Source organism: Ranitomeya imitator, chromosome 1, assembly GCF_032444005.1.
Source record: "Ranitomeya imitator isolate aRanImi1 chromosome 1, aRanImi1.pri, whole genome shotgun sequence".
Classification (NCBI taxonomy): domain Eukaryota; kingdom Metazoa; phylum Chordata; class Amphibia; order Anura; family Dendrobatidae; genus Ranitomeya; species Ranitomeya imitator.
Window position 1 is genome coordinate 866,563,661 of NC_091282.1, and position 27,630 is coordinate 866,591,290.

The 27,630-nt window shown below is 42.0% G+C and overlaps 1 protein-coding gene across 5 annotated transcripts in view; it reads right to left on the bottom strand.

Annotated features, from left to right (window-relative positions):
* Positions 1-27,630, bottom strand: part of PSD3 (pleckstrin and Sec7 domain containing 3) — an 835,030-nt gene that overhangs the window by 399,379 nt on the left and 408,021 nt on the right. For all 5 annotated transcript variants that reach the window (XM_069742411.1, XM_069742393.1, XM_069742401.1 and 2 more), the window contains 2 exons: positions 20,554-20,666; positions 17,272-17,330 (listed from right to left, as the gene is read on the bottom strand). In XM_069742411.1, the coding sequence (XP_069598512.1) occupies positions 17,272-17,330; positions 20,554-20,666 (172 nt within the window). The remainder of the gene's footprint in view (positions 1-17,271; positions 17,331-20,553; positions 20,667-27,630) is intronic.

Sequence of the window (27,630 nt, forward strand, 5' to 3'; positions counted from 1 at the left end):
CTCTCTATACACTGTATGATGGTCCCCACAGCTCTCTATACACTGTATGATGGTCCCCACAGCTCTCTACACACTGTATGATGGTCCCCACAGCTCTCTACACACTGTATGATGGTCCCCACCGCTCTCTATACACTGTATGGTGGTCCCCACAGCTCTCTATACACTGTATGGTGGTCCCCACAGCTCTCTATACACTGTATGATGGTCCCCACAGCTCTCTACACACTGTATGATGGTCCCCACAGCTCTCTATACACTGTATGATGGTCCCCACAGCACTCTATACACTGTATGAAGGTCCCCACAGCTCTCTATACACTGTATGATGGTCCCAACAGCTCTCTATACACTATATGATGGTCCACACTATATGATGGTCCCCACAGCTCTCTATACACTGTATGAAGGTCCCCACAGCTCTCTATACACTATATGATGGTCCCCACAGCTCTCTATACACTGTATGATGGTCCCCACAGCTCTCTATACACTGTATGATGGTCCCCACAGCTCTCTATACACTGTATGAAGGTCCCCACAGCTCTCTATACACTGTATGATGGTCCCCACAGCTCTCTATACACTGTATGATGGTCCCCACAGCTCTCTATACACTGTATGATGGTCCCCACAGCTCTCAATACACTGTATGATGGTCCCCACAGCTCTCTACACACTGTATGAAGGTCCTCACAGCTCTCTATAAACTGTATGATGGTCCCCACAGCACTCTGTACACTGTATGATGGTCCCCACAGCTCTCTACACACTGTATGAAGGTCCCCACAGCTCTCTACACACTGTATGAAGGTCCACACAGCTCTCTATACACTGTATGATGGTCCCCACAGCTCTCTATACACTGTATGATGGTCCCCTCAGCACTCTATACACTGTATGATGGTCCCCACAGCTCTTACACACTGTATGATGGTCCCCACAGCGCTCTATACACTGTATGATGGTCCCCACAGCTCTCTACACACTGTATGAAGGTCCCCACAGCTCTCTATACACTGTATGATGGTCCCCACAGCTCTCTACACACTGTATGAAGGTCCCCACAGCTCTCTATACACTGTATGATGGTCCCACAGCTCTCTATACACTGTATGATGGTCCCCACAGCTCTCTATACACTGTATGATGGTCCCCACAGCTCTCAATACACTGTATGATGGTCCCCACAGCTCTCTATACACTGTATGATGGTCCCCACAGCTCTCTACACACTGTATGAAGGTCCCCACAGCTCTCTATACACTGTATGATGGTCCCCACAGCTCTCTATACACTGTATGATGGTCCCCACGGCTCTACACACTGTATGAAGGTCCCCACAGCTCTCTATACACTGTATGATGGTCCCCACAGCTCTCAATACACTGTATGATGGTCCCCACAGCTCTCTATACACTGTATGATGGTCCCCACAGCTCTCTACACACTGTATGAAGGTCCCCACAGCTCTCTATACACTGTATGTTGGTCCCCACAGCTCTCTATACACTGTATGATGGTCCCCACAGCTCTACACACTGTATGAAGGTCCCCACAGCTCTCTATACACTGTATGATGGTCCCCACAGCTCTCTATACACTGTATGATTGTCCCCACAGCTCTCTATATACTGTATGATGGTCCCCACAGCTCTCAATACACTGTATGATGGTCCCCACAGCTCTCTACACACTGTATGAAGGTCCCCACAGCTCTCTATACACTGTATGATGGTCCCCACAGCTCTCTATACACTGTATGATGGTCCACACAGCTCTCTATACACTGTATGATGGTCCCCACAGCTCTCTATACACTGTATGATGGTCTCCACAGCTCTCTATACACTGTATGATGGTCCCCACAGCTCTCTATACACTGTATGAAGGTCCCCACAGCACTCTATACACTGTATGAAGGTCCCCACAGCTCTCTATACACTGTATGATGGTCCCCACAGCTCTCTATACACTGTATGATGGTCCCTACAGCTCTCTATACACTGTATGATGGTCCCCACATATCTTCTATTGGGTTCCGGTATGGACACTAACTAGATCATTCCATGACCTTGAAATGCGTCTTATGAAGCCATGCCTTAGCTGCCCTGGTTGTGTGTTTCTGGTCTTTGTCATGCTGCAAGATCCAGTCACAACCCATCTTCAATGCTCCTACTGAGTGAAGGAGATTGTTGGCCAAAATCTCACGATACATGACTCCATCCATCCTCTCTTCAATGTGATGTAGTCATTTTGTCCCATTTGCAGAAAAGCACCCCAAAGTATGATGTCTCACCCACCATGCTTCATGGTTGGGACAGTGTTCTTGGGGTTGTACTCATTTTTCTTCTTCCTCCAAACATGGTGAGTGGAGTTGATACAAAAAAGTTCTATTCTGGTCTCATCTGACCACATGCCACCTCTGGATCATCCAGATGGTATTTGGCAAACTTCAAACGGATCTGGACATGTGCTGGAGTGAGCAGGGGAACCTTGCGAGCCCTGCAGGATTTTAATCCATGACGACATAGTGTGTTACTAACAGTAATGTTTGAGACTGTGGTCCCAGCTCTCTTCAGGTCATTGACCAGGTCCTCCGTGTAGTTATGGGTTAATTCCTGACCTTTCTCAGAATCATCCTAACCCCTAGAGACGAGATCTTGCATGGATCCCAAGAGCGAAGAAGATTGGCAGTCATCTTGTGTTTCTTCCATTTTCTAATAATTGTGCCAACAGTTGTTGCCTTCTCACCAAGCTGCTTGCCTATTGTCCTGTAGCCTATCCCAGCCTTTGCAGGTCTACAATTTTATCCCTGGTATCCTTCGACAGCTCCTGGGTCCTGGCCTTGGTGAAGAGGTCAGAGTGTGATTGATTGTGCGGACAGATGTCTTTTATACAGGTAACAAGTTCAAACAGATGCAAATAATACATGTAATGAGTGCAGAGTAGGAGGGCTTCTAAATGAAAAACTAACAGGTCGGTGAGAGACAGTTTTCTTGCTGGTTGGTAGGTGATCAAATACGTATTTCATGCAATAAAATGCAATTTAATTATTTAAAAATCATAAAGTGTGATTTTCTGTTTTTTATTTTTAGATTCTGTCTCTCACAGTGTACTTACGATTAAAATTACAGACTTCTCCATTCTTTGTAGATGGGAAAACTTGAAAAATCATCAGTGTATCAAATATTTATTTTCACAAATGTATATACAGTGAAGGAAATAATTATTTGATACTTTGCTGACTTTGTAAGTTTGCCCACTGACAAAGACATAAACAGTCTATAATTTTAAGGGTAGGTTAATTTTAACATTGATAGATAGAATATTAAAAATAAAATCCAGAAAATCACATTGTATAAATTATATACATTTATTTGCATTTTGCAGTGAGAAATAAGTATTTGATTCATCTGGCAAACAAGACTAAATACTTGGTGGCAACACCATTGTTGGCAAGCACAGCAGTCAGACGATTTTTTGTAGTTGATGAGGTTTGCACACATGTCAGGAGGAATTTTGGTCCACTCCTCTTTGCAGATCATCTCTAAATCATTAAGATTTTGAGGCTGTAGCTTGGCAATCAGGAGCTTCAACTTCCTCCATAAGTTTTCTATGGGATTAAGGTCTGGAGACTGGCTAGGCCACTCCATGACCTTAAATGTGATTCTTTTTGAGCCATTCCTTTGTTGCTTTGGCTGTATATTTTGGGCCATTGTCTAGCTGGAAGACCCAGCCACTACCCATTTTTAATGTCCTGTGGAGGGAAGGAGGTTGTCACTCAGGATTTTACTGTACATGGCTCCATCAATTCTCACATTGATGTGTGGAAGTAGTCCTCTGCCCTTAGCAGAGAAACACCCCCAAAACATAATGTTTCCACGTCCATGCTTGATAGTGGGGACGGTGTTCCTTGGGTCATAGGCAGCATTTCTCTTCCTCCTAACACGGCAAGGTGAGTTAATGCCAAAGAGCTTACTTTTTTCTCATCTGACCACAGCACCTTCTCCCAATCACTCACAGAATCATCCAGGTGTTTATTGGCAAAATTTAGATGGGCCTGCACATGTGCCTTCTTGAGCAGGGAGACCTTGCGGCCACTGCCGGATTTTAAACCTTTACAGCGTAATGTGTTAGCAATGGTTTTCTTGGTGACTGTGGTCCCAGCTGCCTTTAGATCATTAATAAGTTCCCCCCCCCCATGTAGTTTTAGGTTGATCTCTCACATTCCTCATGATCAAGGATACCCCACAAGGTGAGATTTTGCATGGTGCCCCAGATCGATGTTGATTGACAGTCATTTTGTATTTCTTCCATTTTCTTACTATTGCACCAACAGTTGTCTCCTTCTCACCCAGTGCCTTAGGGTATGTGCACACGTTGATGTCGATTGACAGTCATTTTGTATTTCTTCCATTTCCTTACTATTGCACCAACAGTTGTCTCCTTCTCACCCAGTGCCTTAGGGTATGTGCACACGTTGCAGATTCCCTGCGGATTTTTCTGCACTAAATCCACAGCTCTTGGCAGAAAACGCAGGTGCGTTTTTTATGCTTTTTTTGTTTGTTTATGATGCGCTTTTTGCGTGGTTTTGATGTGTTTTTTTATGCTTTTTTGAAAGCTAAATAAAAATGTATTATTGAACAAAAAAAAAAAGATTTGTGATGTCAAGTCTTGTCCAACCTCCTCTTTTACATTTGTCCAAAACACACTCCATTACACACATAGATAGACAGATAGATAGATAGATAGATAGATAGATAGATAGATAGATAGATAGATAGATAGATAGATAGATAGATAGATACAGTGGGGCAAAAAAGTATTTAGTCAGTCAGCAATAGTGCAAGTTCCACCACTTAAAAAGATGAGAGGCGTCTGTAATTTACATCATAGGTAGACCTCAACTATGGGAGACAAACTGAGAAAAAAAAATCCAGAAAATCACATTGTCTGTTTTTTTAACATTTTATTTGCATATTATGGTGGAAAATAAGTATTTGGTCAGAAACAAAATTTCATCTTAATATTTGTAATATATCCTTTGTTGGCAATGACAGAGGTCAAACGTTTTCTGTAAGTCTTCACAAGGTTGCCACACACTGTTGTTGGTATGTTGGCCCATTCCTCCATGCAGATCTCCTCTAGAGCAGTGATGTTTTTGGCTTTTCGCTTGGCAACACGGACTTTCAACTCCCTCCAAAGGTTTTCTATAGGGTTGAGATCTGGAGACTGGCTAGGCCACTCCAGGACCTTGAAATGCTTCTTACGAAGCCACTCCTTCGTTGCCCTGGCGGTGTGCTTTGGATCATTGTCATGTTGAAAGACCCAGCCACGTTTCATCTTCAATGCCCTTGCTGATGGAAGGAGGTTTGCACTCAAATCTCACAATACATGGCCCCATTCATTCTTTCATGTACCCGGATCAGTCGTCCTGGCCCCTTTGCAGAGAAACAGCCCCAAAGCATGATGTTTCCACCACCATGCTTTACAGTAGGTATGGTGTTTGATGGATGCAACTCAGTATTCTTTTTCCTCCAAACACGACAAGTTGTGTTTCTACCAAACAGTTCCAGTTTGGTTTCATCAGACCATAGGACATTCTCCCAAAACTCCTCTGGATCATCCAAATGCTCTCTAGCAAACTTCAGACGGGCCCGGACATGTACTGGCTTAAGCAGTGGGACACGTCTGGCACTGCAGGATCTGAGTCCATGGTAGGCCTTGTTACATTGGTCCCAGCTCTCTGCAGTTCATTCACTAGGTCCCCCCGCGTGGTTCTGGGATTTTTGCTCACCGTTCTTGTGATCATTCTGACCCCACGGGGTGGGATTTTGCGTGGAGCCCCAGATCGAGGGAGATTATCAGTGGTCTTGTATGTCTTCCATTTTCTAATTATTGCTCCCACTGTTGATTTTTTCACTCCAAGCTGGTTGCCTATTGCAGATTCAGTCTTCCCAGCCTGGTGCAGGGCTACAATTTTGTTTCTGGTGTCCTTTGACAGCTCTTTGGTCTTCACCATAGTGGAGTTTGGAGTCAGACTGTTTGAGGGTGTGCACAGGTGTCTTTTTATACTGATAACAAGTTTAATAAGGTGCCATTACTACAGGTAATGAGTGGAGGAAAGAGGAGACTCTTAAAGAAGAAGTTACAGGCCTGTGAGAGCCAGAAATCTTGATTGTTTGTTTCTGACCAAATACTTATTTTCCACCATAATATGCAAATAAAATATTAAAAAAACTGACAATGTGATTTTCTGGATTTTTTTTTCTCAGTTTGTCTCCCATAGTTGAGGTCTACCTATGATGTAAATTACAGACGCCTCTCATCTTTTTAAGTGGTGGAACTTGCACTATTGCTGACTGACTAAATACTTTTTTGCCCCACTGTAGATAGATAGATAGATAAAAGGAATGAGATAGATATATAGATAAAAGGAATTACCGTATATACTCGAGTATAAGCCGATCTGAGTATAAGCCGACCCCCTAATTTGCCACAAAAAACTGGGAAAACTTAATGACTCGAGTATAAGCCTAGGGTGGAAAATGCAGCAGCTACCGGTAAATGTCAAAAGTAAAAATAGATACCAATAAAAGTAAAATTAATTGAGACATCAGTAGGTTAAGTGTTTTTGAATATCCATATTGAATCAGGAGCCCCATATAATGCTCCATAAAGTTTATGATGGCCCCATAAGATGCTCCAGATTAAAATATGCCCCATATAATCCTGCATAAAGGTTAATAATGGACCCATAAGATGCTCCATAGACACATTTGCCCAATATAATGCTGCACAAATGTTGATTATGGCCCCATAAGATGCTCCATAAAGATATTTGCCCCATATAGTGCTGCAGAAACGTTGAATATGGCCCCATAAGATACTCCATACAGACACTTGCCCCATATAGTGCTGCACAAACGTTGATTATGGCCCCATACAGACACTTGCCCAATATAGCGCTGCACAAACGTTGAATATGGCCCATAAGATACTCCATACAGACACTTGCCCCATATAGTGCTGCACAAACGTTGATTATGGCCCCATACAGACACTTGCCCCATATAGTACTGCACAAATGTTGATTATGGCTCCACACAGACACTTGCCCCATATAGTGCTGCACAAACGTTATGGCCCCATAAGATGCTCCATACAGACACTTGCCCCATTTGCTGTTGCTGCGATAAAAAAAAAAAATCACATACTCCCCTCTCCGTCGCTCAGGCCCCCGGCACTTTCAATATTCACCTGACCTCGTTCCGATGCCGCTCCGTCTTCAGCATCTTCTGCACTGACGTTCAGGCAGAGGGCGCGCACTAACAACGACTCGAGTATAAGCCGAGAGGAGGACTTTCAGCCCAAAAAAATGGGCTGAAAATCTCGGCTTATACTAGAGTTTATACGGTAGATAGATAGATAGATAGATAGATAGATAGATAGATAGATAGATAGATAGATAGAAGGAATGAGGTAGATGGAGATAGATATATCTATGAATAGAAGTACCAAATAGCAAAAAGAAGGCCGCACTCCAAAAATTTCAGGTGAAAAAGAGGTGAAGTTTTATTCGACCCACATCACTGCGCGACGTTTCGGCTCACTGAGCCTTTTTCAAGCTGAAAAAGGCTCAGTGAGCCGAAACGTCGCGCAGTGATGTGGGTCGATTAAAACTTCACCTCTTTTTCACCTGAAATTTTTGGAGTGCTGCCTTCTTTTTGCTATTTGGTATACATGTTGGATAAATGTTTGGACCATTTTATCCAGGGGGCTAGGCACCCACCACTGGTGAGCATTGTGCTGTTCCATTTTTTCCCTATCTATGAATAGAAGTAGATAGATATATGGATAGTAAGGATACTTTCACACAGCAGTTTTTTTCCGTCAGGCAGGATCCGGCGAATAAAAAAAAAACGGATCCGTTGCAAATAGTGAAAAACTGATGCAGCTGATCCGTTTATTGAGAGAGAGAGAGAGAGAGAGAAAACTGAAAATGTGCATAATTTGAATGGACACATGCATGAAAAACCGGATTCGGAGGCCAGATTCATCATTTCACATCTCAGTTTCATACGTTTTTCGCTGGATCCTTCGCTATGCTTTTTTTCGCCGGACAGAAGAACCATTCTTCTGTACGTTTGCTCCGTCTGCCAGAAACAGCTTTCTAATGGATCCAGCAAAAAACGGATGAAACGTGAGGCCATCAGGCGCAATACGGCACTAATACAACTCTATGAGAAAAAAACGGATCCGGCAGAAAAAAAAAACGGATCTGTTTTCAAAACTTGATGGATCGTGCCTGATGGCAAAAAGCTGATGTGTGAAAGTAGCCAAATAGATATATGGATACATATATCTATGTATCTATAGATAGATATAGCCATAGTTATCAATCTATAGATATATATATATATATATATAGATATAGGTGATGGCGAACTCAGTCGAGGGGTTCAAGAGAGGCCTGGATGTCTTCCTGGAGCAGAACAATATTGTATCATACAATTATTAGGTTCTGTAGAAGGACGTAGATCTGGGGATTTATTATGATGGAATATAGGCTGAACTGGATGGACAAATGTCTTTTTTCGGCCTTACTAACTATGTTACTATGTTACTATGTTACTATCTATGGATATATCCATAGATATATAATAGCAAGGCCTATTTTTATTAATGAACGTTTAATTTAAAAAAAAAAAAAAACGGAAAATGGCATGGGCTCCCGCGCAATTTTCTGCACCAGGAGGCCAATATTTGTAGACTGGGAAGGGGTTAATACTCATGGCCCCTTCCAGGCTATGAATATCAGCCCGCAGCTGTCTGCGTAGCCTTTACAGGCTATTAAAATAGGGCGACCCCCTATATTTTATAGCCAGAAGGGCTAAGCAGACATCTGCGGGCTGATATTCATAGCCTAGAGAGAGGCCATGGATATTTGCCCCCCGGCTACAAATACCAGCCCGCAGCCGCCCCAAAAATAACGCATCTGTAAGATGAACCAATTCCGGCACTTAGCCCCTCTCTCTTGCTAATGTAAGGTGACATTAAGCCCGGTTAATAATGGAGAGGCGTCAATAAGACACCTATCCATTACTAATCCTATAGTAGTGAAAGGGTTAAAAAAAAATAAAGACACAGCCAGAAAAAAGTATTTTAATATACTTAATTTAACCATACTTACTATACTCGATTGCCTGCAAAAAATTAAAAATAATAAACCGTATACTCACTTTCCGCTGTAGTCCAGTTAATAACGAGTGTCCCACGACGATCTTCCCTATAGAACAGTGACATCGGGTGATGTCACTGCTCTATAGGCCTCTAGTGACACACTGACAGGAGACAATGGCTCCTGCAGTGCATCACTGAAGAGGTCACCTGAGTTCAGGGTCTCACTTTATGGCAATGCTGTGTGGGAATTTTCCCACACAGCAGTGCCACAAGTGAGACTAGGGACTATTCATCACAGGGGCGGAGGAATACATTGAGGAAAGAAAACCTTCCGATGGGAGATCGTCATGGGACACTCGTTTTAATTGGATATCTGCGGATCAGGGAGCATATTGTTTGTTGCTTATTTTAATATTTTTACAGGTGACAATGGCTTTGGGGATCAAGGTGACAAGGTGATGGTGAGTATGTACTCTATGCTGTATGTACTGTATGTCTATATGTCTGTACTGTATGTTGTATGTCTATATGTCTGTACTGTATGTACTGTATGTCTATATGTATGTATTATATGTAATGTATGAATGTATTGTATGTTATATGTTGTATGTTCTGTTATATGTTGTATGTACTGTTGTATTTTGTATGTTGCATGTACTGTTGTATGTTCTGTTGTATGTTGTATGTACTGTTGTATGTTGTATGTTCGATGTACTGTTGTATGTTGTATGTACTGTTGTATGTTGCACGTACTCTTGTATGTTGTATGTACTATTGCATGTAGTTATATGTTGTATGTACTGTTATATGTTGTATGTTTTGTTATATGTTGTATGTGCTGTTGTATGTTGTATGTACTCTTGTATGATGTATGTACTGTTGCATGTAGTTATATGTTGTATGTACTGTTGTATGTACTCTTGTATGTACTTTTGTATATTGTCTGTTGTATTTACTCGTGTATGTACTGTTGTGTGTTGTATGTAGTTATATATTGCATGTTCTGTTATATGTTGTATGTACTATTATATGTTGTATGTTGGATGTACTGTTGTATGTACAGTTGCATGTAGTTATATGTTGTATGTACTGTTGTATGTTGGATGTACTGTTGTATGTTATATGTACTCTTGTATGTTGTATGCACTGTTGTATATTGTATGTTTTATGTACTCATGTATGTACTGTTGTATGTAGTTATATATTGTATGTACTGTCATATGTTGTATGTTGTATGTACTGTTATATGTTGTATGTACTGTTATATGTTGTATGTTGGATGTACTGTTGTATGTACTGTTGTATGTACTGTTGTATGTACTGTTGTATGTTGTATATGTTGCATGCACTGTTATATGTTTTTGTTTTTTGTTTTTTTACATTCAACACATTAGCTGGATGATGGGACTACCACTGTCCCATCGTTGGCTAATGTGTCAATCACTGTCACTGTAGCAGGAATAGCCCGATGGGACTTGTAGTCCCATCGAAAGATGCCTGCATACACACTCACCCCCGACAGCCCGCACAGACCCCCGACATCCCAGCACAGACCCCCGACAGCCTGCACAGACCCCCGACAGCCCTGGCAGACCCACACACACACGCAGACCCCACCCACACACACACCGATGGGTGTCTCAGGTCCGCTCCGGCGCCTCCTATCTTCATTCGATGACGTCCTCTTCTGGTCTTCACGCTGCGGATCCGGCGTACTTTGTCTGCCCTGTTGAGGGCAGAGCAAAGTACTGCAGTGCGCAGGCGCCAGGCCTCTCTGACCTTTCCGGCGCCTACGCACTGCAGTACTTTCCTCTGCCCTCAATAGGGCAGACAAAGTACGCCTGCGCCGGAGCCGTGGCGTGAAGACCAGAAGAGGACGTCATGGATTGAAGATGGGAGGTGCCGAAGCAGACCTGAGACGCCCATTTGACCAGACCGCAGCGGGACCGCCCCTGGGTGAGTATAAATGCGGGGCTTGTAAAATAAACAAGCCCCGCATCTCTCCTTCAGTTAACAGCATGAGCAGTTGAGGTTCTGAGCTCAGTTATTGGGTGCAGCGCGGTCAACATCTCATCAGATCTGCAGATAATAACAGACACTAGGAGCAGCGGGAGAGACCCCCAGTCTCTTAACAAACAAGGGTCTCTGAGGTAGGACCAGTGCCTATTAGGCATTTCTGGAATATCATGAAGATACACAAAAATGCCTAAGATCAAAATACATTTTTATGTCAATGATGTAGTGAACGATATATCATTCAATATGTGAAAAATCTACAAAACAAAATGAGTACTTAATAAAAAAGGCGTTGAAAAAAAGTATTGTACATAGTAAATTCTATAAATGGTATAACTATTGTTGTTACTCCGTTTCAAATATTGACCCATAGAGTTACTAAGAACCTGCAATTTGTTGTCATGGTGGAGCAATGGAGAAACAGGAAATAAGGAACCGGGGCCCCTGAACCGCCCCTCAGGCTAGGGGATGCCCTGCCTGTCCTTAACTCAGGAGTACCCTTGATGGTAGGGAGGCCCGAGTCACCGACCTGTCCCTATTTCCTGGCCAGCCCTGAGCTAACCCCCAACCCAGGAGGTGAACCGTAAGAGAAACCACAGTTAAAGACTGACAGGGATAAAGAAAACTGCACCACAACGCTAACTAACAGGATGACGCAATATGTGTGCAGGGGAAAACACCATCCAAAATAGGGAAATGAACAAATAACAAAGCATACTTCACCAAACACCAAATTAGGATTGGAGTATCAACAGCTACTCAAAAACAGGACCGGTTTGCAAGAGGCAAGCAAATGCTATAGCCGGCATCCAGGAATGGTCTGAGCCATACTTAAAGGGAGAAGGCATTCCCAGCAGACTCAGCCACTAATCAAAAAGTTAACTCTTGCCAAGCTGAAGCAGGCTCAGGCTGAGCAACAGGAAGGTCTAAGACTGCACAACAGACTCCCCAGTGTGAACAGAGTCCGAAGCCGGCATGACATTTGTAAACCATTAGAAAATAGATTGAACAGTAATTTCCAAAATTCTGGATGGGTCAAAGTAGAACATAGGATACTAACTTTAGTTGGAACAAGACCCTTGTTCTAGTGACTGCGGAGGTGCCATCAGTGGGATCTCTAGAGCTCAGACATTTATCATTCTGTCGATAAGCGATAGCTGACCATTGTGGGACACGCACTTTCCGCACACTTGCAGAATATTAATGTTATGACGTCTAATGTATGTACATGCATACATGTTTATACAATAGTTACATGTTATTATATGAAATGATTACATGGGCATTGCGTGGGAGACAGACACATTTCAACAAGATATAAAAATATTCAACTTACCACCTAGAGATTAAAGAAACACAAGAAGTCCAAAAAGACAACCATAAGGATAAAGGAAAAAAAAAGTAAGATACCAAATTAGTTTAATTATCTTTTATTTCTCACCTGTTTACTAATGTTGCAGAAAAAAAGAGAAAATGGGAGCAAAAGCTGAAAAATGGCATGCAAACATGGCCACAGTATTTAGAAGTGCCCTCACAGAAGGGTAAAAAGAAACTACCCTTACAGTGCAATTGCAGCATCCAGTTTGGGGTAATAATAAAAAAAATAAAATACAGATAATAGTATATATAGTTAATGGTATGTGGTTATGGGACAGACAGATTTAGAGATCATTAGCTTTGCATTCAGCTATGCAGTTGTTCCTAACTTTCATACAAATGTTTATACAGGCCGGGCTCAGACGGCCATATTGAAGGGAATCTGTCAGCAGGTATTTCCTATTTAACTCCTTCATGACCGGAGGTATTTTTGGTTTTGCGTCTTCATTTCTTGCTACCCTTCTTAATAGACCATATACTTTTTTATTTTTCCGTCAATATGGCCAGTTGTACTTTTGAATGACACCATTGGTTTTAACATGTGTCTTGGAAAACAGGGGAAAAAAATCAAAGTGCTGTGAAATTGCAAAAAAAAGTCCAATCCCACACTTGTTTATTGTTTGGCTTTTTACTAGGTTCACTAAGGCTATGTGCACACATTCAGGTTTTTTCGCGCTAAAAACGCTATAAAAACTCATTAAAAACGCATACATTATGCATTCTATCATTTAGAATGCATTCTGCATGTTTTGTGCACATGGATGCGCTTTTTTCCGCGAAAAAAACGCATCCCGGTAAAAAAATGAGCATGTTCATTATTTTTGCGGATTTTCTGCGTTTTTCCCGCAATTCTATGCATTTGGGAAAAAACGCACAAAAAACGCACCAAAAACGCATCAAAAACGCGGTAAAATCGCGGTAAAAACGCATGCGGATTTCTGGCAGAAATGTCCGGTTTTTGTCAGGAAAATTTCTGCAAGAAATCCTGACGTGTGCACATACCCTAAATGCTAAAACTGACCTGCCATTATGATTTTCCAGATCATTACGAGCTCATAGACACCAAACGTGTCCAGGTTCTTTTTTATCTAAGTGGTGGAAAAAATTCCAAACTTTGCTAAAAAAAAAAAAATTGTGCCATTTTCCAATACCCGTAGCGTCTCCATTTTTCGTGATCTGGGGTTGGGCGAGGGCTTATTTTTTGCATGCCGAGCTGACGTTTTTAATTATATCATTTTGGTGCAGATACGTTCTTTTGATCGCCCGTTATTGCTTTTTAATGCAATGTCGCGTCAACCAAAAAAAGTACCTCTGGCGTTTTAACTTTTTTTCTCGCTACATCGTTTAGCGATCAGGTTAATCTTTTTTTATTGATAGATCAGGTGATTCTGAATGCGGAGATACCAAATACGTGTATGTTTGATTTTATTTTTATTGCTTTATTTTGAATGGGGCGAAAGGTGGGTGATTTGAACTTTTATATTTTTTTTCTATTTTTAAAAACATTTTTTTTCACTTTTGGCATGCTTCATTCAATAGTCTCCATGGGAGACTAGAAGCTGCCATAACCCGATCGGCTCTGCTACATACAGGCGATGATCAGATCGCCAGCATGTAGCAGAATACCTCACTTGCTATGGGCGCTGATCACCGGGTGGCGCTCATAGCAATCCGGCAGTGACAACCATAGTGACCTCTGGTTGTCATGCTGATCCATCAGATCCGTCACTGGTCGTTAAGGGGTTAAAGAAGAGCTCCCATCAAAGTTTGTATCCCCTTAATATATTTCAATCATCATATTATATAGCATGGTGTACTTACGTCGTTAAGGGGTTAAAGAAGAGCTCCCATCAAAGTTTGTATCCCCTTAATATATTTCAATCATCATATTATATAGCATGTTGTACTTACAATTGCTCATTGTGCCTTTCTACCCAGCTAATTCTTCTGTTTTCCATTAAGGCTATGACTTCACATGATTAAAAACTGACTAGCTAAATCCTTCTAAGCTATGTGTAGAAATGGGAGGTCTTTTTCCTCTGCAGGGGTCATCATTAGGACTTTGATAGGAGTGTTTCATTCATCTGAGAGCAGCATCATATAGGGCAAGAGATCCTGACTCCAGCTATGTGTCACTTACTTGGCTGCGTGTTCTACAACCCCTGGCAAAAATTATGGAATCACCGGCCTTGGAGGATGTTCATTCAGTTGTTTAATTTTGTAGAAAAAAAGCAGATCACAGACATGGCACAAAACTACAGTCATTTTAAATGGCAACTTTCTGGCTTTAAGAAACACTAAACGAAATCAAGAACAAAGAATGTGGTAGTCAGTAATGGTTACTTTTTAACCAAGCATAGGGAAAAATTATGGAATCACTCAATTCTGAGGAAAAAATTATGGAATCATAAAAAACAAACAAACAAAAAAACACTCCAAAGCATCACTAGTATTTTGTTGCACCACTTCTGGCTTTTATAACAGCTTGCAGTCTCTGAGGCATGGACTTAATGAGTGTCACACAGTACTCTTCATCAATCTGGCTCCAACTTTCTCTGATTGCTGTTGCCAGATCAGCTTTGCAGGTTGGAGCCTTGTCATGGACCATTTTCTTCAACTTCCACCAAAGATTTTCAATTGGATTGAGATCCGGACTACGTGCAGGCCATGACATTGACCTTATGTGTCTTTTTTGTCTTTTTTCAAGGAATGAGTTCACAGTTTTTGCTCTATAGCAGGATGTATTATCATCTTGAAAAATGATTTCATCATCCCCAAACATCCTTTCACTTGATGGGATAAGAAAAGTGTCCAAAATATCAACATAAACTTGTGCATTTATTGAAGATGTAATGACAGCCATCTCCCCAGCGCCTTTACCTGACATGCAGCCCCATATCATTAATGACTGATGACATTTGCATGTTCTCTTCAGGTAGTCATCTTTATAAACCTCATTGGAACGGCACCAAACAAAAGTTCCAGCATCATCACCTTGCCCAATGCAGATTTGTGATTCATCACTGAATATGACTTTCATCCAGTCATCCACAGTACACAATTGCTTTTCCTTAGCCCATTGTAACCTTGCTTTTTTCTGTTTAAGTGTTAATGATGGCTTTCGTTTAGCTTTTCTGTATGTAAATCCCATTTCCTTTAGGCAGTTTCTTACAGTTCGGTCACAGACGTTGAATCCAGTTTCCACCCATTCGTTCCTCATTTGTTTTGTTGTGAATTTCCTGTTTTGGAGACAAATTGCTTTACGTTTCCGGTCTTGACACTTTGATGTCTTCCTTGGTCTTCCAGTATGTTTGCCTTTAACATCCTTCCCATGTTGTTTGTATTTGGTCCAGATTTTAGACACAGCTGACTGTGAACAACCAACATCTTTTGCAACATTGCGTGATGATTTACCCTCTTTTAAGAGTTTGATAATCCTCTCCTTTGTTTCAATTGACATATCTCGTGTTGGAACCATGATTCATGTCCGTCCACTTGGTGCAACAGCTCTCCAAGGTATTATCACTCCTTTTTAAATGCAGACTAACGAGCAGATCTAATTTGATGCAGGTGTTATTTTTGGATATGAAAATTTACAGGGTGATTCCATAATTTTTTCCTCAGAATGGAGTGATTCCATAATTTTTCCCCTATGCTTGGTTAAAAAAAGTAACCATTACTGACAACCACATTTTGTGTTCTTGATTTCTTTTAGAGTTTCTTAAAGCCAGAAAGTTGCCATTTGAAATGACTTTAGTTTTGTGCCATGTCTGTTATCTGCTTTTTTTCTACAAAATTAAACAATTGAATGAACATTCTCCAAGGCCGCTGATTCCATAATTTTTGCCAGGGGTTGTAGTTTCAATACAATCAGTGGTTTATCAGCAGGAGATTATTACGGCCTGACTAGGTCTCATGTACAGGCCTGTCAGTCTAATCTGAGTAACCCCGCAACCACCATTGATTCGCAGCTTGCTGACACTGTACACAAAAGCTGGCGATCAGGGGTGGGGTTATACACAGCTTAGCAATATGACCACTGCAACATCTACAGTAGAGAAAAGGGAGATTCTATGAAAACTACACCAAGTGACACATCCCTGGAATCAGGCTCTCTTGCTCTACATTATGCTTCTCTCATTACACAGCAAAAACCTGCTGACAGATTCCCTATAAAACTTAGGGCTGGTCATGTGCGTAAATTGCAGATGTGACTGGCACTAGACTAGTGAATGTGATTTTTCGCTGGTGTGCAAAGGTACACTGTTTATTATTGGACTATCCAGGGAGTACAAGGACCGAAAATACAGTACGTCTGTCTGAACCAAGCCTTACTACTACATCCTACTTCATTTTTCCGACCACACACACAACCCTTATATATTCCTTGAGATGGGGGGTCCTGCTCTTCATTATTAGAGTAACAAAGGGAAGGAGAGCAAGAAGTGAATCTCAAAGTTCGGATATGGAAGGTATTTACTAGAATATCCCTTTATCCTCACAATTTCCTGATGTTTCTGACTGCAATTACATATCTGTCATCATAAACTCCAAGTATTTCACAAGTGATTTTCCTTCCCGACAGTCTCTAGGCAGCTGACAGTACATCTGTTTGTGTTTTGTCTTGTGTCTGAAGAATTAATATTCTTATGTTTGAAGCCACAATGATGTATTATTCATATGAATACTTACATGTCCATGAAGATCGGTATTGAGAAGCATAATTGCACAGGTAAGACAGTGGATGCCATCTACAAAATATGGAAACAGACATTATTGTAGAAAAAGTGCTCTGCTGACCTCTTTTATAGTAAATTATTGTATTACTTTGATTTAACAAGTCTGGAGCACCTTTACTTATAATTCAGAGTTGTGCCATTTCTCCGAAAATGTTTTTCCTCCTAAAAATGTATAAATAAATTGACAAATAGGTGGGTGCCCAAATGGTGAGCATGTATCAGAGACAGGATCCAATCGGTGCCATTTAGGTGTATAAAAAGACACCTGTCTGTCAGGAGCGAACATAGAAATCATGGAGCCGCATAGCAGAATTCCTATTTGGGCCCCCTAAAAAAAAAAATCTATGGCAAAACAGAAGTGCATATTTCACAATTTTGCAGCCCTTGCAAAGTAATTTTGATTCTACTGAAGCCCCTTAGTAATCCCAATCCGTAAAAGTATGATGCCAACAATAGTGCCACCCAAACACAATATGATACTCCCACAGTAAATTCCTCCACATGCTCAGTATGTTAATTTCAGTGCCCACCCCCCCCACAAAGTATGCTACCCCCATAGATCCCTCCCAAAATATGATTCCACAAGCGACTCCAACACAAGTATGATGATCCCCACACAGTGACCCCCACATAGTATGAGGCTCCCACAGCCGTCACACAATATGATGGCCCCCACACAGCCCTACACACAGTATCATGGTCCTCCATACAGTATTATGGCCCCTCATTACAGCATCATCATCAAGCACGAACAGTCTTCCATACAGAATGATGGCCACCACTCAGCCCTTTACAGAATATGAAGGCCTCACACAGCCCTCCACACTGTACAATGGACCCCACATTGTACTGTATAATGGCCTCACAGCCCTTCACAGAGGATAATGATCAACACATTGTATAATGGCTTTCCACATATCGTAGTTTAATGATCCCCACACTGTATAATACCCCATCACAGTATAAGGCCCCCTCACAATATAATGGCTCTTAAAATGGGCCCGCACATAGTATAATGGCTCCCACATAGCCTTCCAAACAGTATAATGGCCCCCACACAGCCCTCCAAACAGTATAATGGCCCCCACACAGCCCTCTAAACAATAGAGTGACCCCCAACACTGTATGTCTCCTACATAGCCCTCCGCCAGAGTGTTTCAGAGAAAACATAACTGAGACAGTATAAACTGAGCAAGTCACTTACTCATGTTTCCAGGTTCCTTTTAATTATTCATATATTTGTAGGATGAATTAGAGATAAATAGCAGAACACAGCTATAGATCAGATCATCCATGAAAACAACTGACAGCAGCGATCATGTGCTTTGATGTAATGCAGGTAAGTAATACAGCTCTAATACTCTTACAGAATTTCCCTCTTGGGTCATTTTTGTTGATCCCACACAACCCCTTTACCACTTCAGAATCTCAAAAAAGGCTGTAGGTTTCTGAGCAATTAACTACCCTTTTTAATAAAGCAGTAAACACCACATACCACCCAAACTTATGCTAAAAGTACATTATTTTGACATATTATCACAATTCCTCCTATCAATGTGTCTGGACACAGTGAGTGACAGTTCAGTTGTCCAATCTAGGTCTGGAACATGCTGGTTTGTCAGTATTTTGATGGAGAGCTCAGCCATCCAATTACTGCCAGTTGTAGCTAAGCTCAAGTGGTATGTATTTGCTCTGTGCTCTGAGTTCTTATATTCTGATCTTTATTGCTTGACCTTGAATTTGCCTTTGTCTTGATCCGCTACCTTTGTGGAATTCTGACCTTGGACTGTGACCTGACTTTCCCCATAGTTTACTATGAGCTCTCTTGGTATCTGACCCAGGACGTCTTGACTACCCTGCCTCACTGCTTTTCTGTGAGTAGTGACTAACGTTACACATATGTTGGGTCATTGGATGCCTAAGACCGCATTTGGAGCATTCAATAAAATTACCTAAAAATGAAGACAATGTGTGCAGCTCTACACTGCAATGAGGATGTATCTCAGCTATGCAGGTTAGAACATTTTGCTGACAAATAAACTGAACATATAACAAAATGTGGTGTAAACAGAGTCTAACATTGTTAATTTTAGACCTTTCTCCTTTCTTTTAGAAAATGTGAACTTATTTCTGGTCTAAGTGCAGAAGTGAGCAGCTAAAATGAAGCAGGTTTCTCTGTAATACCATTACTTTGTGCTGCAGAAATACAAAAAGCAGCCAGATAATAGTGCAGATTCAGCCAGTAGCTGCAGAATGTGATAAAAGGATCATCATTTTAGAACTTTTCCTACAAGTGCAGTTACATACATTTTGTTACTCGCTATTTTGTTCAGAACCAATAGTTAAAGAATAGTTGTATCTCAAGGACATGCGTAACATACAGTAATTAATGAAGCTAACACATAATATAATTCTAGCAGGTTCATGATGAAACTTTAAAGGGAACCTGTCAGCAGGTTTAGCCAATAAGAGATACGGCCATCACCTTTCAGGGCTGATATACAGCATTCTATAAGGCTTTATATCTGCATATAACCTGACCTGCAAGAGAGGAAAAATAACTTATTATACTCACCTGTAGGGCGGTCCGGTCTGATGGGTGTCACTCTTCTTGGTCCGGCGCCTCCCTTCTTCTTGCGATGCCGTCCTTCTGCTTGTTTCATGTGGATGACGCGTCTCCTCGGCACTGCGCTCCTGCGCAGGCACACGTCTCTGCTCTGTTGAGGGCAGAGCAAAGCACTGCAGTGCGCATGTGCCGAGAAAGGTCAAAGAGCCCCGATGCATGTGCACTGCAGTACTTTACTCTGCCCTCATCAGGACAGAGATACATGACTGCGCAGGAACGCTGTGCCGAGGAGACTTTGTGGATGACGGAGGGATGCGTCATCCACATGAAGCAAGCAGGAGGACAGAGATCGTTAGAAGATGGGAGGCGCCGGACCAAGACCAGCGACGCCCATCAGACCGGACCACCCCGCAGCTAAGTATAATAAAAGTTATTTTTCTTCTCTTGCAGGTTGGGTTGGGGAGAGATATACAGCATTATAGAATGTTGTATATCAGCACTGAAAGGGGGTGGCCGTATCTCTTATCGGCCAAACCTGGTAACAGGTTTACTTTAAAGAGTTTCCAAAAATGCAATCAATGTAATATTAGTAAGCATTTGATTATAACACTGTTTTCAAGTGTTGAATATAATAAAAACACACCAATCCAAAATTAGGATATTGCATACCTGGAGAAAATATTGTATTTGGATTGCATTGAAAGTATCTGTTGGAGAAGTGGATTAATACTCTCTCCCTTTCCTGAGTTTCCCCAATAAGTGAGAAGGCTTTAAAGAAACTCCTGTTAAAAAAAAACAGAACAACAAAATTTCAAACAAAAGACAAATTAGTGTAAGTCAGATTTTCCCTTTATCCCATTTGACTGGAATGGCTATTTTTTTGGCTCCTTGCTCCTATGTGCACTGTTGTGTTTTTTTCACATTTGAGAAAGACATCAGTCAGGTGTGGAAAAGCGTTGTGAAATAAAAAAACTCTTTAGCATTCTCTCAAGCAGCTACATCAGTAATCTCCTAGAAGGGCTTCCAATGAACATGCCTTGTGAAGAAGTCGCTTGTAGACTCACCGCCTTGAAGGGGTCTTCCCACAAACAAAGTACATTTTAACCCCTTCATGACCCAGCCTATTTTGACCTTAATGACCTGGCCATTTTTTGCAATTCTGACCAGTGTCCCTTTATGAGGTAATAACTCAGGAACGGATCCTAGCGGTTCTGAGATTGTTTTTTCGTGACATATTGGGCTTCATGTTAGTGGTAAATTTAGGTCGATAATTTTTGTGTTGAAAAAATTGGAAATTTGGCGAAAATTTTGAAAATTTCACAATTTTCAAATTTCAAATTTTTATTCTGTTATACCAGAGAGTTATGTGACACAAAATAGTTAATAAATAACATTTCCCACATGTCTACTTTACATCAGCACAATTTTGGAAACATTTTTTTTTGTTTGCTAGGAACTTAAAAGGGTTAAAAGTTGACCAGCGATTTCTCGTTTTTACAACAAAATTTACAAAACCATTTTTTTAGGGACCACCTCACATTTGAAGTCAGTATAAGGGGTCTATAAGGCTTAAAATACCCAAAAGTGACACCATTCTAAAAACTGCACCCCTTAAGGTGCTCAAAACCACATTCAAGAAGTTTATTAACCCTTCAAGTGTTTCACAGCAGCAGAAGCAAGATGGAAGGAAAAAATGAACATTTAACTTTTTAGTCACAAAAATGATCTTTTAGCAACTTTTTTTTTATTTTACAAGGGTAAAAGGAAAAAGTGGACCCCGAAAGTTGTTGTCCAATTTGTCATGAGTACGCCGAAACCTCATATGTGGGGGTAAACCACTGTTTGGGCGCACAGCGGGGCTCAGAAGGGAAGGAGCACCATTTGACTGTTTGAACGGAAAACAAGTTCCAATCGTTAGCGGATACCATGTCGAGTTTGGAGAGCTCCTGTGTGCCTAAACATTGGAGCTCCCCCACAAGTGACCCAATTTTGGAAACTAGACCCCCCTAGGAACTTATCTAGATGAATAGTGAGCACAATAAAACTCCAGGTGCTTCACAAATTTATTCATAAAATTGAAAAAGTTCTTTTTTTCTTTTTCACAAAAATTTTCTTATGGCCACAATTTTTTTATTTTTTAATGGGCAACAGGATAAAATTGATCCTAAAATTTGTTGGGCAGCGATACCTCATATATGGAGGTAAACGATTGTTTGGGTGCACGGCAGGGCTCAGAGGGGAAGGAGCACCATTTGACTTTTTGAATGGAAAATTAGCTCCAATCGTTAGCGGACACAATGTTGCATTTGGAGAGCCCCTGATGTGCCTAAACATTGGAACTCCCCATAAGTGACCCCATTTTAGAAACTAGACCTCCCAAGTAACTTATCTAGATATGTGAGCACTTTGAACCCCCAAGTGCTTCACAGAAGTTTATAACGCACAGCTGTGAAAATAATAAATCATTCCAAAGACATACTGATAGGGAATCTAGATTGTGAGCCCCATCGGGGACAGTGATGATAATGTTTGCAAACTGTAAAGCGCTGCGGAATATGTTAGCGCTATATAAAAATAAAGATTATTATTATTATTTTTATTTCCTCAAAAATTATATTTTAGCCCACAATTTTTTATTTTCCCAAGGGTAACAGGAAAAATTGGACCCATAAAGTTGTCCAGTTTGTCCTGAGTACACTGATACCCCATATGTGGGGGGAACCACTGTTTGGGCGCAGGGCAGAGCTCGGAAGGGAAGAAGTGACGTTTTGGAATGCAGACTTTGATGGAATGGTCTGCGGGCGTCACGTTGCCTTTGCAGAGCCCCTGATGTGCCTAAACAGTAGAAACCCCCCACAAGTGACCCCATATTGGAAACAAGACACACTAGGAACTTATCTAGATGTGTGGTGAGCACTTCATTGAAGTTTATAACGCAGAACCATGAACATAAAAATTATTTTTTTTTCCTCAAAAATAATTTTTTAGCTCACAATTTTTTATTTTTACAAGGGTAACAAGAGAAATTGGACAACTTCTTTTGGGGTCCAATTTCTTCTGAGTACGCTGATACCCCATATGTGGGGGGACCACTGTTTGGGCACACGTTGGAGCTCGAAAGGAGTGATGTTTTGGAATGCAGACTTTGATGGAATCGTGTGCGGGCGTCACGCTGCGTTTGGAGAGCCCCAGATGTGCCTAAACAGTAGAAACCCCCCAATTTTAACCCCAACCCTAACCCCTACACACCCCTACCCCTAATCCCAACTTTAATCCTAACTCTACCCCTAATCCCAACCCTAATCCCAACCCTACTTCTTATCCTAACCCTACCCCTAATCCTAACCCTACCCCAAATCCTAACCCTATCCCTACCCCTAACCCTACTCCTAATCCTAACCCTAACTCTACTTCTAACCCTACCCCTATCCCTAACTCTATCCCTAACCCTAACCGTATCCCTACCCCTAACCCTATCCATTCCCCTAACCCTATCCCTACCCTAACTCTACCCCTAATCCTAACCCTATATCTAACCCTATCCCTACCCCTAATCGTAACCCTACCCCTAACAGGAAAACTGAGGCAGGAGGGCGATCAGGGGGCAGTGGGTGATCACTGGGGTGGGGGGTGATCACCGGGGGCAGGAGGGGGCTGTCAGGCGCGGGGGGGGCGAGAAGATGAAGCGCAGATGGAGGACATGGAGCCGGCAGCAGCAGGGGGGTGATCACCAGGGCAGGGGGGAGGAAGCAGAGACTGGTGGGCGTGGATTCGGATGGAGGGGGAGTAGAGGTCGGTGGGCGTGGATTCGGATGGAGGGGGAGCGGAGGTCGGTGGGCATGGATTCGGACGGAGGGGTAGTGGAGGTGAGTATCTGGCAGCGGCGGTGATGATGGCAGCGTCGGCGGCGGTGATGATGGCGGCGGCGATTGTGGTGAGGGCAGTGAGCAGGCACCTCACTGTTCAGCTTCCAGGGATGCCATAAAGCTGGACAGCGAGGCAGCCATGGTTTTCTCCACCCCTCCACATCTGAATGGAGAGCTAGCGTCCAATCAGATCTGGGGGTGGTAACAAAGTGGTCACCAGGGAGATCGTAGCCAAGGGGGGCAAAGCCACCTCCCGGGCTAAAGTACAAGTCCCCCTGTTCCTGCAGATTGGGTGAAATTTCAGTTAACCCTTTCACCCGACCTGGAGGATTGCGATCCCGCCATGACGCCACATAGGCATCACAGGTCGGTTTGGCACCGAATTTCATGACGCCTACGTTGCGTCACAGGTCGGAAAGGGGTTAATCAATAGATCTTAGAATAAACAAATTTCACTACTGGATGTGTTAAAAAAAATGTTCAGGTGTTGAAATGATCCTACAAAATGTGCCCTTGCTGTGTAGTGTGTAATGGCTGCCACTGACTAAACATGCCACATTTTCTGGGTAGGGGAGGAAGCAAAAGCAGCATGTATCAGCTGCAGGTCCCTTTTAATGTTTGCGTGCACATGATGCTCGTATATAATGGATGTGTGAATCCAGCCTTATGATGATGTTCTGTCCTCAGGGAGGTCAAACAAGTCATTGAGGGAGGGATTAAGGCTTAACAGTTTGACTTTATTCTGGAGAGTCCCCACCTTCTTAACCATACATTTGAAGGGGCATTAAACTTAATTTTTAGCAAAATGACATTTGGCCTGGAGCTAATAAGATCATGTTTGAAAAATGGAAAAAAGCGCTATAATGCAGTGGTGGTATTTTGGGGGCAAACTTTCTGACAAGTTTCCGTTAAATTAAATAATACACTGATAGAGCAGAAAGAATTTGCAACCACAATACAACTGTCATGATCCAGTTCGGAGTTTGTTGTCTGCTGTTCCCTCTCTGGACTGGTCATGCGGAAGTTAGTCCCCTGGGACTCGTTTTGGAGCAGGCTGGGCTTTTTAAGTCCTCTGTAGTCTGCTGGCCGGCGTCAGTGATGGTACAGGCTTCCTGGATAGAGCAACTGACCCGTATATCCTGGTGATCCTTCTGCCTCTGACTTCCCTTATTTGTACTAGTCCCATTCCCTACAGTGTATGACTCAGCTTGATCTCTGACCCCGCCTCTTGTTTTCCGTCTCTGTACCATGCTCCCCGACTGGCTTTTGACGCTCTGGCTTGTACCCTGACTTCATCTTACATTTTGGATACCGTGCTCCTGTTTGACTCTGACTTCTGGCTTGTCTCTGACTATGTGCTCTGCTGTTACTTCTGGTTCCTCGTCTCCTGTTTGTTGCAAACCGGCCTGTCTGACTACTCTGCCGTCTCCTAGTGGCGCTCTGCGCCTTGCATTGTGGTGCTTCATGGTGAGTACTAGCTTGTCCCACCTTACTTACCCTGGGGTAGGTTGCATGGAATTGCCTTGCAGCTGCATCACAACAACAACTTTGATATGGCTAGTGAGACTCCTATTACTAAGCTATAACTAAAGGATCAGGTATCAGTATTTAACCCCTTCATGACCCAGCCTATTTTGACCTTAAAGACCTTGCCGTTTTTTGCAATTCTGACCAGTGTCCCTTTATGAGGTAATAACTCAGGAACGCTTCAACGGATCCTAGCGGTTCTGAGATTGTTTTTTCGTGACATATTGGGCTTCATGTTAGTGGTAAATTTAGGTCAATAAATTCTGCGTTTATTTGTGATAAAAACGGAAATTTGGCGAAAATTTTAAAAATTTCGCAATCTTCACATTTTGAATTTTTATTCTGTTAAACCAGAGAGATATGTGACACAAAATAGTTAATAAATAACATTTCCCACATGTTTACTTTACATCAGCACAATTTTGGAAACAAATTTTTTTTTTTGTTAGGAAGTTATAAGGGTTAAAATTTGACCAGCGATTTGTCATTTTTACAACGAAATTTACAAAACCATTTTTTTTAGGGACCACCTCACATTTGAAGTCAGTTTGAGGGGTCTATATGGCTGAAAATACCCAAAAGTGACACCATTCTAAAAACTGCACCCCTCAAGGTACTCAAAACCACATTCAAGAAGTTTATTAACCCTTCAGGTGCTTCACAGCAGCAGAAGCAACATGGAAGGAAAAAATGAACATTTAACTTTTTAGTCACAAAAATTATCTTTTAGCAACAATTTTTTTATTTTCCCAATGGTAAAAGGAGAAACTGAACCACGAAAGTTGTTGTGCAATTTGTCCTGAGTACGCTGATACCTCATATGTGGGGGTAAACCACTGTTTGGGCGCACGGCAGGGCTTGGAAGGGAAGGAGTGCCATTTGACTTTTTGAATCAAAAATTGGCTCCACTCTTTAGCGGACACCATGTCACGTTTGGAGAGCACCCGTGTGCCTAAAAATTGGAGCTCCCCCACAAGTGACCCCATTTTGGAAACTAGACGCCCCAAGGAACTTATCTAGATGCATAGTGAGCACTTTGAACCTCCAGGTGCTTCACAAATTGATCCGTAAAAATGAAAAAGTACTTTTTTTTCACAAAAAAATTCTTTTAGCCTCAATTTTTTCATTTTCACATGGGCAACAGGATAAAATGGATCCTAAAATGTGTTGGGCAATTTCTCCTGAGTACACCAATACCTCACATGTGGGGGTAAACCACTGTTTGGGCACATGGTAAGGCTCGGAAGGGAAGGAGCGCCATTTGACTTTTTGAATGAAAAATTATTTCCATCGTTAGCGGACACCATGTCGCATTTGGATAGCTCCTGTGTGCCTAAACATTGGCGCTCCCCCACAAGTGACCCCATTTTGGAAACTAGACCCCCCCAAGGAACTTATTTAGATGCCTAGTGAGCACTTTAAACCCTCAGGTGCTTCACAAATTGATCTGTAAAAATGAAAAAGTACTTTTTTTTCACAAAAAAATTCTTTTCGCCTCAATTTTTTCATTTTCACATGGGCAGTAGGATAAAATGGATCATAAAATTTGTTGGGCAATTTCTCCCGAGTACGCCGATACCTCATATGTGGGGGTAAACCACTGTTTGGGCACTCGGCAGGGCTCGGAAGGGAAGGCGCGCCATTTGACTTTTTGAATGGAAAATTAGCTCCAATTGTTAGCGGACACCATGTCGCGTTTGGAGAGCCCCTGTGTGCCTAAACATTGGAGCTCCCCCACAAGTGACCCCATTTTGGAAACTAGACCCCCCAAGGAACTTATCTAGATGCATATTGAGCACTTTAAACCCCCAGGTGCTTCACAGAAGTTTATAACGCAGAGCCATGAAAATAAAAAATAATTTTTCTTTCCTCAAAAATGATTTTTTAGCCTGGAATTTCCTATTTTGCCAAGGATAATAGGAGAAATTGGACACCAAATATTGTTGTCCAGTTTGTCCTGAGTACGCTGATACCCCATATGTGGGGGTAAACCACTGTTTGGGCGCACGGCAGGGCTCGGAAGGGATGGCACGCCATTTGGCTTTTTAAATGGAAAATTAGCTCCAATCATTAGCGGACACCATGTCACGTTTGGAGAGCCCCTGTGTGCCTAAACATTGGAGATCCCCCAGAAATGACCCCATTTTGGAAACTAGACCCACAAAGGAACTAATCTAGATGTGTGGTGAGGACTTTGAACCCCCAAGTGCTTCACAGAAGTTTATAACGCAGAGCCATGAAAATAAAAAAAAAAAATTATTTTCTCAAAAATGATCATTTAGCCTGCAATTTTTTATTTTCCCAAGGGTAACAGGAGAAATTTGACCCCAAAAGTTGTTGTCCAGTTTCTCCT